The sequence below is a fragment of the Mus pahari genome, chromosome 23 (assembly GCF_900095145.1).
Source record: "Mus pahari chromosome 23, PAHARI_EIJ_v1.1, whole genome shotgun sequence".
NCBI classification, from domain to species: domain Eukaryota; kingdom Metazoa; phylum Chordata; class Mammalia; order Rodentia; family Muridae; genus Mus; species Mus pahari.
In genome coordinates this window covers 36824978-36842629 of record NC_034612.1, presented here as the reverse complement: position 1 = coordinate 36842629, position 17652 = coordinate 36824978, and the positions used below count along the sequence as shown (strand labels likewise).

The window sequence follows — 17652 nt, the reverse complement described above, 5'->3', positions numbered from 1 at the left end:
CCCCTTCAGCAGCCATCCTCCCCTTCATCCTCCCCTTCAGCAGCCATCCTCCCCTTCAGCAGTCATCCTCCCCTTCGGCAACCATCCTCCCCTTCAGCAGCCATCCTCCCCTTCAGCAGCCATCCTCCCCTTCAGCAGCCATCCTTCCCTTCAGCAGCCATCCTTCTGCACCTTCCTTCTTTCCCACTCTCCTCCCTTCCAGACTCAGATGACTACCATTTGCATATTTCTTTCTGTGCCTATTGTTACTGACTCTCTACACTTGGTATCATCTTCAGAGTCCTTCTGTGGTATAAGATGTACCAGTATTTTGTTACCTTTAATGGATGTGTTTTCTACTGTATTTACATCACATGTTTTATCTGTTTGCTCATTGATGGCTTTGAGTTGTTTGTGCCTTTTGGTGGATAAACACTGCTATGAAGTCAGGACAGCAAGTTTTTGAGTGGTCCTGCCTTCTCTCTTATGTTGGGCATCTTCTTAGAGTTGCTGGGTCAGGGCCCGTGAGGAGGAAAGGCCTTCACCATCAAGCCTGGTGGTCAGCATTCCATCCCTGGAATCCTTGTAAAGGTGAGAACTGACTCCATTGGATGGCCTTAGCATCCTTGCTGAAAGCAAACAGAAATGGAGGAATATGCAGGTTTATAACTGGGATCTTGGCTTGTGTTTTGTTCTGTGTTTTTGAAACAGTATCAAGGCTGTGTTCAATCTTAAGTAGAGGATGACCTCACAGATGCTGGGGTGACAGGCCTGCGCCTCCACTCCAGCTGGAACCTCAGCTCTGTTTCCTTGACCTGCCCATGTGACTTTCCCTAGTGTTACTGCTTTGATTATGGGCGCTTTGAAGTGAGTTTTGAAATCAGGAAGTGGGGGTTCTCAGACTTTGTTCTTTTCATGATCACAGTTGACTCTTCTGGGTCCCCTGTTAATTCTGCCTGGGTTTTAGAATCAGCTTACCAATGTCTCAACAATGGGCTGGGATTCTGATAAGGCCTTGCATTGATTGTGGCACGCTACTATCACGTTTCTGATAGAGTGTGGGTGGAGGTTTTCTGTTCCCCTCAATATCCTTTAATTTTTTTCAGTAATTTTAGAAGAGTTTGGAGAGTATAAATCACTTTTTTCCCCCATGATTCTGGTGTATATGGGTGGTTTTGATGAAATTATGGTCTTATTAAAGATTGTTGAGTGCAAAAGATGTAGAAATAAGCAGTTTTATGTCTTACGCCTAGCTCCTCAGAACCTGTTTGTTCTAGCAATTCTTCTATCAGCTTGACTCGTGTGAGACAGGGCTGTGTGGATAGAGACAGACCAATTCTTCTGTTCACAGTGAAGTTTGTTTTTTGTTTTTTAAGGATTTATTTATTTTATGTATGTGAGTACCCTGTAGCTGTCCCCAGACACACCAGAAGAGGGCATCAGATCCCATTACAGATGGCTGTGAGCCACCATGTGGTTGCTGGGAATTGAACTCAAGGCCTCTGGAAGAGCAGTCAGTGCTCTTTAGCTGCTAAACCATCTCTCCAACCCTGCTGTTGAGTTTTTATGGGTGTTTCGTGTGTGTGTGTGTGTGTGTGTGTGTGTGTGTGTGTGTGTGTGTGTGTCTAGGCTGCAGATCTCTTCAAGTGTCTATCAGGAGCCAGCCTAGCATGACTGGCCAGCCCCAAGCCAGTGAGAGACCTGACCTCAGAAATCAAGGTGTCTGCCCAGGAGTCTGCTAGTTTCCTCTCAGGTGCTGCCATTGCAGATGTTTTTACCACTCTTCGCCTTTTTACTTGGGTTCTGGGGATCACAGTCATGTCTGTGTGCACGTGGCAAACACTTTTGCAGACAGGTCTCCGTATTACCAGGTTGAGAATGTCTTCTGGATTCTGTTCTGGTGGGTTTGTGTGTTTGTTTTTCTTGGTTGTGAAAAGGTGTCACTTGTGTCTACTGAAGTGAGCACACGATTTTACTTAAATTCAGTTAGCATGCTCTATTATAGGAATTAGTTTTAGGCAGTCAGACTACCCTTGCTTTCTTGGGATAACTCTGGTGGGCCACGGGTGCACGGCTCTTCTGGACTGTTGATGGGTTTCATTTGCTAGTGAATTGTTGGAGATTGGTTGTGTGAACTTTGAAAACTGCTTTCTCCTTTTCTTCTCCTTTGTCTGTGTAGCTGAGGCTGGCCTGGAACTCTGAGTCTCAGTCCTGCCTCAGCCTCCCCAGTAGCTAGATGACAAGCCTGAAGTTTGCTTGCTTGTGTGTGTGTGTGTGTGTGTGTGTATGTGCGCGCGTGCGCGCGCGCGTGCACTCGCATATAGTGTGTGCGTACAGTGTGTGCTGGGTGGAGCCCTCGTCTGTCGCTCCACCTCACTCTGCTGAGACGCAGTCTCTTGATGAACTTGGAACTCTGATTTTCTGCTGGGCTGACTGGCTGCCCAGCCAGATCCTGTCAGCCTTCCCCAGGGCGGGGGTTCCAGGTTTGCTTATGGCCTTGAGCGGCTTTTATGTGGGTGCTAGAGGTCCGTACTTGGGGACTCATGCTTACACAGCAAGTCCACCTAACCAGTGAGTCATCTCCCCAGCCTGGGATTTTTAGTTGATTTAGTCTGATACCTGCCACCTTTAGTTTAATGGTATGACTGGTTCACGTCTAGTGTTAGCGAGACAGCATCTAGTTTTCACGTCGGCTTTCTGCTACTTGTGTCTCTGTCCTCCCCGCACAGTTGTGTTTTGTGAGAGTGGAGGTTGATCTTGGGTGTCAGCTTGACAGGATTTATGAGACAAACCTCTGGGCTTGTCTGAGAGGATTTCCTGAGAGGTTTATCTAAGGTGGGTCACCTTGCCTGAGTGTGGGTGGGGGACCCTTCCAGACCTGATTCGAGCATCGGCATCCATCATTGCTTCTTGAGTGGATGCCGTGCAGCCAGCTGCCTACCTCAGGTTGCCTCCATGCCTCCCCAGCAGAGGCCAACCCCGAGCCACAGTAATCGCTTCCTTCTTAGACTGCTTCCGTCACGCGGCACAGTGCGTGTTTTCTCAAGTAGAAAGCTAGCTCTCTTTCTGATAGTTTGGTTTGGAACAGTCTTGCTCTGCAGGTAGGGTGGCCTCAAACTCAAAACTTTCCTGCTGTAGCCTCCCAAGTGTTGGGATTGCTGCTGTGTCCCACCACACTCAGCTTTCTACTTGTTTTCAGTTACCCAGACTGGATTCCTCTGAGGGTCAGTAGTGTTCTTAACCACAGGGCCATCTCTCTAGCACCCCATACCCTTAAAGTACTTTTGCTGGTAGCTTTCCCCTCATTCTGTAGTTTTGTAATGGTTTTTTTTTTTTTTTTTTTGGTTTCTCGAGACAGGGTTTCTCTGTATAGCCCTGGCTGTCCTGGAACTCACTCTGTAGACCAGGCTGGCCTCGAACTCAGAAATCCGCCTGCCTCTGCCTCCCAAGTGCTGGGATTAAAGGCGTGTGCCACCATTGCCTGGCTGAAACACACTTTTTTATTGCTTCTCTATTATAGCAAAAATTTAGTGTTATAAAAATATTGTTAGAAAGGACTTTGGGGCAACTAGTTTTTTGTGACATCGTGTTTCACAGTGATGAGTGGATTCTAAGTGGATACAGCCTAGTAATTTAGATAAGTTCTGTGGGAGCTCGTGGGTTGGGCTCATTAATTTGCCTTTCCTGAAAAGTTACCCATATAGAACAACAAACTTTGGAAGAAAATGGCCGCCATGTAGGAGGCCATCAGTGAACTAATTTATTCCCACGGAGTCTCTTCTTGGAGCTTAGTTTTCTCTGCAGAAAGTGTTTACATTCAGTTCCTTGGTCAGGCATTGCTTCATCTGTACTGTAGCTTTGGTTTGATGGAAAGAGTTCTAACCTCTGTTAGAAGCAAGACAGTGCATCTCAAGTGGGGCCACAGAGGTTAAGGTGCAGGCAGCAGGGGCTATGGGGCTTTTTAAGTGGCTGCAGGGAAGTGAGCAGCAGTGGGGACGCAAGTGGGAGCGATCTTCTGGTGCACAAGATGACTGGGGCGTCCAGAGCCAGCTCCACCATAAGCTACTGCAGTTAGAGGTCGTCAAGTAGAAGGGCCTCGACTCACTGCCACCAACTCATCTGGACTGCCGGCATCTCCAGACAATCCAGGGCCCCAAATGACTGAGTGTACCCATACTGCTTCATGATGATATAACTCATGAGTGTTTGCGTACATGCGTGTGTGCGTGTACACATGAACATGCAGAGGACATCCTCAGCTGTAATTCAGTCAGGAACTATCCACTTCCTTTTGGGGGAGGGATCTGGGGGCAGGGCCTTTCACTGACCTGGAGCTCTACAAGTAGTGGGCCGTCTGTCTACCTCCCTCCCAATGCTGACATTCTAGCCCACTCCACCACACTGTGGTTTTTCTTCTATTTAGTTTCCTCCTCATTTTTGAGGCAGAATTTCTGTGGTCCTGGCTGTCCTGAAGCTTGCTAATGTAGACCAGGCTGGCCTCAGACACACAGAGATCTGCCTGCCATGTCCCCTGTCCTCCCAGTGCTGGGTTAAAGGTGTGTACCACTGTGCCAGACTTTTCTTTTCTTTTCTTTTTTTCTTTTTTTTTTTGGTTTTTCAAGATAGGGTTTCTCTGTGTATCCCTGACTGTCCTGAAACTCACTCTGTAGACCAGGCTGGCCTTGAACTCAGAAATTCGCCTGCCTCTGCCTCCCAAGTGCTGGGATTAAAGGTGTGCGCCACCACGCCCGGCTTTTTTTTTTTTTTTCCTCCCTCTTTTCGAGACAGGGTTTCTCTGTGTAGCCCTGCAGACTTTTCTTTTCACATGTGGTTTCTGTGAATTGAACTGAGCTCCAAATAGATTGTTTGGTAACCACTAACTGACTGAGCTATCTCCACAGCCCATATCTCCACTTCTTACCCAAAGAAAGTAATGGAATTTACTTACTAACACCCATCTAATATGGAGACCATGTTTCAGTAGCTCAGGTTGTTACCAGCATATTTTGTGTGATCTTTTGTTCTTTGGAGTCATGGTCCTGCAGTGACTCACGCTACTTAGTGCAGCCTCCTCTTTCCTCCATGGCTGTTGAGCCAGCGGACTGTTGTCACACCAGCGAGGACTTGCTGGGTTTGTTTGAATGTTTCCTGTGGTCTTTAAATGTGCTCCTTTGCCCTTTGATTTACTGTAAAGTGGAAGTAGGTGCAAAGGCTCGGAATATTCTGGGAAGAATGCTCAGTGACTCACTATGGGACAGAGTTGGGAGAACTACCACTGCGTCCAGATGGAGACCGCAGGCGTTTTCCCTGTAAGTGAATTGCTTTGCTTCCAGATAGCCAGTCATGGGCTTGCCCCTTTGCCAGCCCCTTCCACAGGGCATCCATGAGTAGAAGAAACAGACAGTCATTGGTTATTGAGCCATCAGCCAGCTACAACCCTGAATAAGCACTCCAGTGTGACATTTAAGACAAACAAATAGGGCAGGTCGTAAAGGGAACTAACTCAGCACAGCATGTGTGGGTAGGACGTGCCCGCAGTAAGACTGGACACTGGGGCTAGAGCATTGGCTCTTAGAGTATAGGATCTGTCCTTCAACTTCAGTCCCTGAGAAAGGCTGAGTGAGTTAAGGCTGTGCCACCCTCCCACCCCCCCCAGACCTAATGACAGGTGGGAACTGCCCCGGCCACGTGCTGAGAAGCAATTTGGGCTCCTGTGCGTACTAGTCACTTTCCTGTTGGTTGGACAATTTTCCCATCTGTGAGTGGAGGCTACTCCATTGAGGAGACTGTGTTAATCTGATCAGAAGATTTAGGAAAATTACAAGTGTGAGAGTTGCCCAGACGTTCTCTACTGGCTGTTTGCATTTTGTTAAATCTGCTTTGCGAATAGGATGTTTGCACGCACTCCATCTCTCTGGACCATCTGTAGTTTCTTTCATAGTCCTGCCGGTGGCTTTTGTTTCATTTGACCTTGAGATGATGAGTAGGACAAGCCGGTCATTCTGCATGTCCTTCTTCAGGTGGGCTTGGTTGATGCTCCTTCATGATTAGATCCACGTTATACATTTTTTTCCAAGTACGAATACTGGTTCATCAGGTTTTTCCAGTGTGAAGTTACTGCTGTGTTTTACTTTGTAATTAATTTCTGGGAGATACTTTTGAGATGACTGTAAATATACTGTTTCTCATCATATTTATTCATTAGATTTAGGATTTTTTTGTGTGCGGTTGGCAGTTCATTTTAAGAAGGAGGGTTTCCTCCATTCATTTGTTCATGTCCTTCAAGCAACATGGACTTTGCCTGTATAGACCGTGATCCGTGTCAGCATTGATAGTGAAAGCGCAGATTGCCCCGCATGGTCAGCAGGTGACAGACGGCTCTGTGCTCCTTGTCCTGTTCTCTATTTCTCTCTCTGTCCCTCCCCCTGCCCCACTGCAACCCCCTGCCTGTGGAGAACGGTGCTTAGAAATAGGTGCTTTCTGGTGTGTCCCCCCTTCTCTTCCTCCTTCCTCCCCCCCCCACGTCCCCATCCCCCTTTCCTTTCTTTCCCTTCCTTTCTGCCTCCCCCCCCCCCGTGAATTTATCATCATTTCAAATCATATTAGTCTTACAGATCGCTTTAAAAGAGTTCTCACAGCATCTCTGAGACTCGGCGTAACTTGCTTGTTCTTTTGGCTGGATAGTTGGACAGTTGCTGATCTCTTTTCTTAGAACAGATGGACATTTTGAAGTGTGAAAAATTGTATTTCAAGCTAAAGTGTTTGGATTAGTTCTGTCTAAAGAATTTTTTTATTACAGAGTGAAGAAAGAATATGATTAATAAAAACGTCTTAGGGCTTAACTGAGAATACTGGTTCTGTTATATATAAAATTGGGATCTCTAAAGAGTTTGTTTTGAGGATCAAATTCCAAAATTTTAAGGTAATGTATATAAAGTTCTAGGTGTAGATTTTTTTTTTCTTTTTGAAATATTTACAAATTGTATTTGCCTGCCTGTCTGCTTCCATGTGGGTATGTTTGGTGCTCGTGGAGAACAGAAGAGGGTGTCAGATGCTGTGGAACTGGAGTTGTAGGTAGTTAGACATCTGACATGGGTGCTGGGAACCAGCTCTGTACCCCCATATTTTCTTAATAAATGGTAGTTTTTCTACTATAGATGAATATTGTGCTTATAGGCATAATGAGCATGAAATGCATGTTTACATGTTTAATATACTTGGTGATGCAGATTTAAGATCTCATATTCTAAAACTTTTAACTCTACTGACTTGAAAATGAAAATGTCACATAAGCATATACCTTACTGAGTTTGAGGCTAAATAAAGGTGTGTGCTTGCCTGGCTTCAGATGTAGACTTGGAGGATCTGATCTGGACGTGACCTGAAAGCTGCCNCTGCCTCCTCTGCCTCCTCTGCCTCCTCTGCCTCCTCCTCCTCCTCCCCCCCCCTCTTCCTCCTCCCCCTCCTCCCTGAGGACCAGCAGTGCTGGCAGCTGCTAGTCAAGCTTCCAAGGCAGGAAGCAACCAGTAGTCCTTATGAACTGTAATGCCCGTGGTCCACAGCAGAGTCCAGCATGGCAGGGTGTAATAGTGGCACTGACATCTCGGGGGCACCCACAGCTCAAGACCAACCTTAATAGGAGGTAACTAAATGTAACTCAGGACCTGTTTCTCATGAAGTCATGGACCTCAGTGAAGAGCTGTACCAGCATAATTCCTGCCTGCATTCTGAGTACTTATCCTTATACCACAGACAAACATAAACTTATACTTGCAATAGAAGAGACATTACAAAAAGCCTGCAACTGGTTAAAGTGAATAGAAAAGTGATCAAAGGGTACCTAGCCCCATCTGCAATACAGTTCTTGCAACAAAGGCTCAAGGACAATCACTAAGGAGGGTATGGAAAGATTCTAAGAGCCAGAGGACCAGAAAATGTGCTTGTTAAATCAATTTTGAATGTAATAGTTTTTCTCTATCCTTACTACCTCCCAAATAAGAGACAAAGACTATAAGATTTATTTGATACGTTTTACAACAGAGAACTGAGCAGTTACTAATTTATTCTATTCCTCTAAACTAGTCTGGCGACCTCCCAGCCCAAGTCCCCGAGATACTTGCTTTTTAGAATGGATCTGGCTCCGTTCCCATGATAGCTCTTGGACCCTTTTTTCATGCCCCCCCCGACCCCCCACAATCCTATAGGAAGTTCAGCCCTATTCTCTCTTTGGCTTAGCCACTGCTGATCATTTTTTTATTGACAAGTTAGAATGAATGGGGAACAGTGTTTACACTGCATTCTGGCAGACAGAATAAGCATTACAATGCCATGTTCTGATTGCAGCAAGATAGGGGAGCGGAGGAATCAGCATTTGAACAATACAAGGATAATCTTTACACTGGCCACAAAAACATCTTCCAGAAATGGCTAGGGAGCTTCTCCCATGATACCCTAACCATGACTGCCTAAACAGACTACAGCAAGTATACTACCAGTCAACAGACATGTTAACATGGAAAGAGGCATCTCACAGGGCCCCACCCCTAGACAAAAAGGGACAGAAAACTAATGACTACTGACCAAAAGGGGGAGAAATCTTTAGGGATGAGCACCCTAATTGGATATCTAATACCAATTGATCAGCCGTAGAATTGTATACACAAGTAATATTATATGGACTGAGCAAGTTATATTTATTTATGTGCATATATATGTGTGTATATATACATTATTTTATCAATAATAGATTAATATCACATGTCTGTTTTAATTGATCATTTTATTAATGAACTATAAAAAGGGGCAAATGTCACTTGTTGCTTGATGTTCTTACATGATGTGGTATGTATTCTACCATTGGATAAGAACAATTACATATATGGAATGCTTGGTGTATGTTAAGATCTGCAGTCATTTGGCCATTACTTTAGTCATAGTTTAAGGTTTTCTGAGCTGACTGATTTGAGCCTCTCTCGAGTCTGCTTCAGTGAAGTTGCCTTAGCCTTTCACACCTGTGTCCACTTTAAGGCAACATTCCTTCACCTGTTTCCCCCAGCAAAACCCCATCCAACCGACTTCCCAGAGACCCTTCAGTTTCTACTTGAGTGACACTATGTAAGATTGACACTGTGTGGCAGCTGGAGGGCGTGCAGTGCATGCTGTAGATCTGCTCCCCTCTTTGCCAGGAAGAAAACTAAGGTCACCTGGTTACTCTGGGCGATGCTGCAGTTCATGTGAGAACGAGGTCAGGAGTGCAGCTTCCACTGCCAGCCTGTCTGTGGTGTGGGCTGTATAGCAGGCATTTGTGGGTAACCAAATAGCTGTAGTAAGGTTTCCTATGGGAAAAACCATGGCCTCTGATGTGCGCCCCAAATATTCCAGAGTGTGGTCTACTTCTGTTCTCATAGGCTGGGCGGTCAGCGTTGGAGCAGGAGGTTTTATTTTGTTTTGCTGCCTCCTCCTCCTCCTCCTCCTCCTCCTCTTCCTCCTCCTTCCTCCTCTTCTTCCTTCTTCTCCTCTTCTTCCTCCTCCCCTCTCCCTCCTCTTCTTATTTTCTACACAGGGGGCCTCACTATGTAGCTATGTTTGTCCTGGAACTCACTATGTAGATCAAGTTGGCCTAGAACTCTGTGTAGACCAGGATGCCATTGAACCCATAGGGCCTCAACCTCCTGAGTACTAGCATTAAATGTGTATGTGACTTTTATTTCAAGACTCAAATTCAACAAGCAAGGCCAGAGGATGACAAGATACACAGATTGGGAGTTTTGGTTCTTCTCAGCCTTTTGGCAGACACCAAATTAGAAGAAGTCTTCTTGGGCTGGAGAGATGACTCAGTGGTTAAGAGCACTGACTGCTCTTCCAGAGGTCCTGAGTTCAATTCCCAGCAACCACATGGTGGCTCACAACCATCTGTAATGGGATCTGATGCTCTCTTCTGGTGTGTCTGAAGACAGCTACAGTATACTTAACATATAATAATATATAAATCTTTGGGCTGGAGTGAGCAGAGGTCCTGAGTTCAATTCCCAGCAACCACATAATGGCTCATAACCATCTGTACAGCTATAGTGTACTCATATACATAAAATAATAAATAAAATAAATCTTTTTTTAAAAAATAAGAAAGACGTCTTCTCCGATCCCGCCCAGTCCTCTCTTTCTCTGGTGATTCTTAACACGGTATTAGTATGGTTTGTTTTCTTGTATCATTTGTTGACCTCAGTGGGTTTTTAGGACATTCTAGGACAGGTATGAGGGTTAAGCTTCGTTCTCCTGTACAGTTGAGGCTGTGGTGTCTGCACTGGTGTGTACTTGAGAGTTTCTCAGCCTGCTCTCGTGGCTTCACACCCTCCCTGCTGCTCACACCCTCCCTGCTGGGCGGCTGCTTCCCCCCCCTCCTCCCAGAAGCTTTCTTAGTTTCCCAAGGTCACAGGCTTCCCCACCCCTCAGCCACTCTTCTCCTTCCTGGTTGGCTGATCTCTTTAATGCACTGACCTCAGCTGACCCTGTTCAATGTTCAGTTCAGCCTGGCAATGAGAAGTGCTAGCTTCTAAAATAAGGTTGAAACAGGAAACTGAGAAAGATTTATTGAGCTTTCTCATTTATATTAAACAGCAAGAAAAGCGAGAAATAATAGTTTAGCATAAACTGTGTAGTGTGCAAACACAATGTGTACTTACATTTCCTATGGAGCAGGTCTGAATGCTATACATTCATTTATTTATTCTCACATAAACATGTACATTGTTCATAATCAACTTTTTAAAGTAACATGTCCTCATAAGTAACCTCTCCCCCACCCCCACATCTAGCCTTAGATATGGACATTGGATGCAGGAGATTTCTGATTTCTAGCTCATTTCTACAGATACAAGGTTTACCCTAAAGTAAGTTAATACTTTTAATGGAGTAGTACAGGCTTGCTTTCATGTGATTTTGTATCTCTGAAGTGGGGGGGGGGGAGGCTTGTTGGATGTGTTTCTGTGTGGAGAGGGAACGTCAGATGTTCTCCTTGTTTTACCAGCAGCATTTAGCACATTGCTACTCTTGTTACCAGTGGCGGCCACAGTGTCTCTGCAGCTTCACCTGTCATCCTTTGGTGATAATCTCTCTGTATAGAAAGGCCTCATCTTTCCAAAAATTTGTCATGGACAGTCAGGAGAGGTATAACTGGCATTTGCTTGTGGCCTGCAAGGTCTTATATCTGTGTATCTTAATTATTTGTATTTAATATAATCTAACACCATAATTCTCTGTAATAACAATATTGATCTGTGAGGCTGACTCTCCCTGTCTTTTGTTCTAGTTGTTGGTCTTTGGTGGACTGTCCCACATTGACATGTCCATGTTTTAGGGAGGTGAAGTGGGCTGCCGTACCTACTTGTAGATGGAAAGAGGGCACAGTGGCATGGGATTCTGTTCCTCAGGAAACCCATGTCCAGGCAGAGACACACCCGCTCATCCACTTAATGCTGTGGCCCAGAGCAGACTCAGGCTGTAGCTTTACAGTTAGTCATACTCTAGTGTCCCTGGTGTCTGTCCTTCCATAGTGGGTTCATCCTCTCATGGGATCAGGTTTTGTAAAATATTTGGGGGTAGGGGGTCAACACAGGCTTTCTCTGTGCTGTGCAATAGCTCTGGCTGTCCTAAAACTCTCCCTGGAGACCAGACTGGAAAGATCCACCTGCTTCTGTCTGCTGAGCACTGGGATTAAAGGTGTGTGCCACCATCGCCTGGCAACAGTTTTGTTTTTAATGAAATGAGTTTTAGTTGGCCACCTGTTGACAGGAAAATGGATTAAAGCAACCTTGCTTGCTTCTTAGACATGACGGGTTTTATTATGACTACTGTAAGTATTCTGTCTTTCCTGAGAACACGATTGACCCTTGGGGTCTCAGGCTCATGCCCAGTGGCTGTTCTTTGTTGGCAGTGCTGGCCTTTCTCCCTGCCACTCTGGGTGCTTATGTCCTTGCGGCTTTGTGATCCTTTGTGCTTTGTGTTCTGTCGCCTCTTGTTCTTTATGTGTTCCATCCCATGTTAGTGATTTTCACTCAGCACTCAAACTTAGCGTATTGCTAGAACTTTTTTTGCAGGGGAATTGACTCCGCCTTCCACAGTGTGCACAGTGTCGCCATTTGTCACTGCTTTCCTGGGTGGGTCCCACGGGTTCATTGCACTGACATTCGGGTTTCCAGTGGTCTAGCTGATGGCTCCCTCCGAGTTGTTGGAAGGGGTTTGCTTCCTCTTCCTGCTCTCCCAGCAGCAATGACGAGTCTTCCTGCGGAACTGGGTTATTGCTTGGCTAAAAGTAGACTGAAGGGAGAGGTGGGGCAGTGGGACCAGGTTCTGGAGAGGTTGCTCAGCAGTTCAGGGCAAGTGCTGTTCTTGAAGAGGACCTCAGGCCACTTCACCCGTGACAGACAGCTCATAGCACTTGTAACTCCAGCTCTAGGGGAACCCCATGTCTCTGGCGTCCAGGGACACCAGCACTCACATGCATATAATCACCACACTGAATACACACATGCACATAATTAAAAATAGTAAAAAAAAAATTATTTTTAAAAATAGTAAACATGCTCAGATAAGTGGAGTTCTCAGGAGGCTGGAACCCTGGGACCCAGCAGTCAGGCCAGCTGTGTGCTTTGGAAGAAAGACATGAGAAAGGAAGAGCAGGGATGAAAGCAGCGGTGGGGAGGAGGGGTGGGGAGGACAGGCACAGCAGGAGCTGACATGGTGTTGATGTGAACGGGAGGAAGTAGGTGCTCTGTCTGTCTGTCTGTCTGTCTGTCTTTTGGCAGCGTCCGGCTCCCTTCCTCTAGTGTTTCTGATCCCAGAACGCCTGCTTCCCTGTTGGGAGTTTCTGTGCTGTGCAGGCCACTGGTGCTGCTTACCCTGTGGGCATCTGGCTGTTACTTGTGGGTCTTCCTCTAGGACAGCGGGGTGTAGATACTGGTCCAGTTGGGTCTCCCATCCTTACGGAGTCCCGTTGTATATGCTGGCTGGGCCCTGCACTGTGTGAGCCTGCCTTCCTTCCTTTTGGCTCCAAGGTGGTTGCCAGCAAAGTCTTGTCCTGTTAAGGTAGAAAAGTCACAAGTTTTCCTTGATTGCTTGAGGGGTGGGAAGTGTGCTAGGAACATGAATCCTGACTAATTTGTATAAACTAGTCATGTGATTAAGAGCTATTAATTTTTGGGGCTGGAGAGATGGGTCAGTGGTCAAGAGCACTGACTGCTCTTCTGAAGGTCCTGACTGAGTTCAATTCCCAGCAACCACATGGTGGCTCAAAACTATCTGTAATGAGATCTGACGCCCTCTTCTGGGGTGTCTGAAGGCAGCTACAGTGTACTTACATATAATAAACAAATAAATAAATAATCTTTTTTTAAAGCTATTAATTTTTCAATACCATTCTTTGTTTTTGAATACTGTTGGTTTGCTGTAATTTGAGTGTGGCCTTAAAAGGATGTCTCAGCCTGTATGACTGTACATTGTAGAAATACCGTAAATCCTGATCATTGCGATTTTCATTTTACAGGGCGCCAATGCCTCGGCATTAGAGAAAGAGATTGGTCCAGAACAGTTTCCGGTCAACGAGCATTATTTTGGATTAGTCAATGTAAGTACGTTCCAAAGTAAGTACCGTTTGTGGTGTTAGGATGGAAAATGACCTGTAGTTGAAAGGAAGAAAACTTGTCTGAGGTCTTAAGGCTTTCAACCTAATTAATTTCACAGTTCTGGCAACAGAATTCTCACAGCAAAAGTTTGATCTGTAACTAGACAAGTGATCACTTGATATTAAGAGTTCTTTAACTAGTGTATCACACATGTACAGCCATGTAAAAGCTTCCTACAGGGGAGGCTACTGGCCCCAGTCCGTAAACCTTGGCAAGAACTTGGGAATTTAACTGAAGGTTTTTTTTAACAGAACTGACCCTCAGTCATTTGTAACTCCACTCCAATTCCAGGCTATCTGACTCCCTCTTCAAAGGTGTTTTTCCTTTTTTTTTTAAAGATTGATTGATTGATTATATCTAAGTACACTGTAGCTGTCTTCAGACACTCCAGAAGAGGGTGTCAGATCTCATTACGAACGGTTTTGAGCCACTATGTGGTTGCTGAAATTTGAACTCAGGACCTTTGGAAGAGCAGTCAGTGCTCTTAACCGCTGAGCCATCTCTCCAGCACCCTCTTTGAAGTTTTTAAAGCCAGGATTGGTGGCACACATCTTTAATCCCAGCTCTTAGGAGGCTGAGGCCAGAGGATCCAGACCAGCCTAATCTACATAGTGTGTTCCAGGACAAGCATTACCCTCAGAGAAGGGAATTATCACCCTTTCTGTGTTGGCTCTGTCAGGTGGTGTCCCCATGGGAGGGGAACACTTTTGAAGGGAAGAGTTGGTTGAGTAAGGGGCAGCAGCACTTCCCTGAGTCCTGCAGGGGGGTGGGGTGGGGGTGACGCTGCCATTGCCAGCTCTGCCTGCAGCCTCTCTGATCCTCTGTGCTAAGGGCCCAGCCAGCTTTCTATCTATGTTTGGTATGTAGTGCCTGTGTGACCTTGATAGAAAATGTTTACTTTGGTATATTTCTTGGAAGAGTTTGTGTTGAGGGATTTGGTTTTGTTTGATTTTTGTTGTTGATGTTGAGTATTTGTGTAATTTTGAGACAGGGTTTCTCTGTGTAGCTCTGGCTTTCCTGGAACTCACTCTGTAGACCAGGCTGGCCTTAAACTTAGATCCGCCTGCCTCTGCCTCCCAAGTGCTGGGATTAAAGGGGACCACACCTGGCCTTTGAGTCGTATTTAAAATCACAATGTAAACCACATATGATCTGACCAGAGTTAAGAATAATGGGCTGCAGGACGGAGAGCGCAGTCCTCTGCTTTCCCGGGCTCGCTCCTCACAGCTGCCTTCTTCACATTTAACGGTGCCACTTTTTCTTCTCGTAGTTTGGGAATACCTGCTACTGCAACTCAGTTCTTCAAGCACTTTATTTTTGTCGTCCATTTCGGGAAAAAGTTCTAGCCTACAAAAGTCAGCCCAGAAAAAAGGAGAACCTTCTCACCTGCCTGGCAGACCTCTTCCACAGCATAGCCACCCAAAAGAAGAAGGTCGGTGTGATCCCGCCCAAGAAGTTCATCACGAGGCTGCGGAAAGAGAACGGTAATTCTTCTAGTTCCTCTGTACTGTTGCCTATGGCCTAGGAAGGTGGTTGCTGCTGCTGCTGCTGCTGCTGTTGCTGCTGTTGCTGCTGTTGCTGCTGTTGCTGTTGTTGTGAGCATCATCTGTTTATACCTCATACTGTGTTAGCTGTTTTATTAGAATATTCTGATAGGCAAGCTAGGGTTTGTTCTGACTTTCATCTCTAGGGGCGAGTGGGTTTTGTTTTGTTTGGGAAAACATAGCAGCAGGGACTCGAGTCTGCCAGTGAGAGACCACATTTCAACCTGACACAGGAAGTATACAGAAGATGTAAAAGTTCACACCCTCCCCAGTGACTACTACTGTAGGAAGTTTCCATAACCTACCTCACAGCATCAGTAACTGGGCCCAAGTAGTCAAACACTGCCTGTGGGGAAGCAGAGGTGTGGGACTCCCGTGTCCATTCCAGAGGTTGGTAGGTGTGATCAGCTAAAACCACGCGTGCCCGAGAGAGGGAGGAACCCCTTCTCTCTTGTGCCCACTTGACATTTCTATCTGGAATGGTTGGTTGTGCCATCTGTGGTGGCACGTGTCCGGAACTCCAGCACTCAGCTTGTGACGTGGAGATATCAGCAGTTTGTGGCCGGTCTGGACCACATGAGATACTCTATCCCTGCATCCACCCCCCAACCCCCCCACCCCCATAAGACAAAGCAAAACAAAACAAAAACACAATTTTCATGGAATTCGATTCCTTGGTTGTACATTGTTTTCCTAATGTTAATTCATTTCTCTTAAAACAAAAATCTTTAGAGAGCCCATTATCCTCCTCACTTTGCCCACAAAACAATCACATCAGTTAAGCCCCTGAGAAGTCCCCTCTTTTTTCTTTCCTACTTGTTGTTGTTTTGTTTTGCATTTTTGTTTTTGTTTTGTTTGTGGCAGGGTTTCTCAAACCCTGGCTGTCCTAGAACTCACTCTGTAGACCAGGCTGGCCTCAAACTCACAGAGATCTGCCTAATTTTGCCTCTTGAGTGCCAGGATCCAAAGGTGTGCGCCATTGCCACTACTGCCTGGCCCTCATCTCTTTCTAATTTGAGGTACTTCTCATTTAACTTTACAAGACTTTAAGTTAGACATCACTTCCATGAGATGTGCATCGTTGCAGATGTCCAAGGTTGCAGAGGCCCTGGGAAGGGGCAGAGCTGGTGCTTGGCTCCCTTCCTTCCTAAGCCAGCTCTGTCGCTATGGCAGAGCTACTGCCTCAGATCAGTGTAGAGGTGATGGTGAATCGTTGTTGAGGTTGATCTCCTCTCAGGTACGATACTCACGGCTTGAGGACTGATTGTTGAGTATACTAACGTGTAATGGTATGGTACCTTTAAGGTGGTCAGTTAGATTGTTCATTGAGTGAGTTGGGATGAGTCTAGGAAGAGCTGTCCCCTGACTCGGATGGGCACTCTGAAGAGGTGGAAGAGGTGTTTGGTTTCCACATACAGAACACTGAGTCTTTCTTGCAGACCACCACATTTCCCTCTTATGAGAGGTATAGACTTGTTTAGATTCCAGATCTGCACAGTTTTTTTTTTTTGTTTTGTTTTTTTGTTTTTAAGAAACTTGGGGGGAAAAAAAACAAAGACAAACAAAAAAAAGCCAGGCAGTGGTGGCACACGCCTTTAATCCCAGCACTTGGGAGGCAGAGGCAGGCAGATTTCTGAGTTCAAGGCCAGCCTGGTCTACAGAAACCCTGTCTCGGGGGGTGGGAGGGGGGGGGAGACGGGACGACTCAAGCCCAGGAGGTGGTGGCATGGCTCCAAGGCAAGCGGATTTCTGAGTTCGAGGACAGCCTGGTCTACAGAGCAAGTTCTAGGACAGCCAGGGCTACACAGAGAAACCCTATCTTGAAAACCAAAAAAGGAGGGGGAAAAAAAAAGAAGCTCAGACTAAGCCTTCAGAATGTGGTTTAAACTAATATAGTGCAGTCCTGTCCTCTTGTCTGTGACACTCACCTCTGCAGGAGTGTCTGTTGGGAAAGCCTCTGTGTTTATACTGAGCACGCAGTATTTTTCAGGTGTGTAGCAGTAAGCCTTTAAATTGATTACCTGTGCTTTGATTGATTCATGCTGGGCACAGGTCAAGCTGAGTACACGCCCGAGCTAGTGCTCGTGTGTATACACACACACACACACACACACAGAGGGTGGGGGAGGGAGAATGAGCACAAACGAGCAAGCGAACAGTGGCCCAATCCCTGAAGTTACAGTGTTTTGAACATCCTATTCAATTACATGCTTGAAGACTTCTGGTTTGTAGAGGGTTTTTTTGTTTTGTTTGTTTGTTTTGTATTTAGGAAGAGTAAATTGATAAAGCAGCAGATCTACTTAATACCTGCTTCTGTGAGACAGATGCCAGAATGAATATTTATGATAAACGTGTCTTCTTATTCTTTCTATTCTTATTTCTTGGTATTGTTGGCATCTGCAAATATGACTTGGAATACATTAATATTTAACCTCAGGGTTTTGGATTTC

At 45.8% G+C, this 17652-nt stretch overlaps 1 protein-coding gene across 1 annotated transcript in view; it reads left to right on the top strand.

The window, feature by feature from the left end:
- Nucleotides 1-17652, top strand: part of Usp12 (ubiquitin specific peptidase 12) — a 47620-nt gene that overhangs the window by 12933 nt on the left and 17035 nt on the right. Inside the window, exons 2-3 of the mRNA XM_021186834.2 lie at nt 13520-13600; nt 14929-15142. Coding sequence (XP_021042493.1) covers nt 13520-13600; nt 14929-15142 — 295 coding nt within the window. The remainder of the gene's footprint in view (nt 1-13519; nt 13601-14928; nt 15143-17652) is intronic.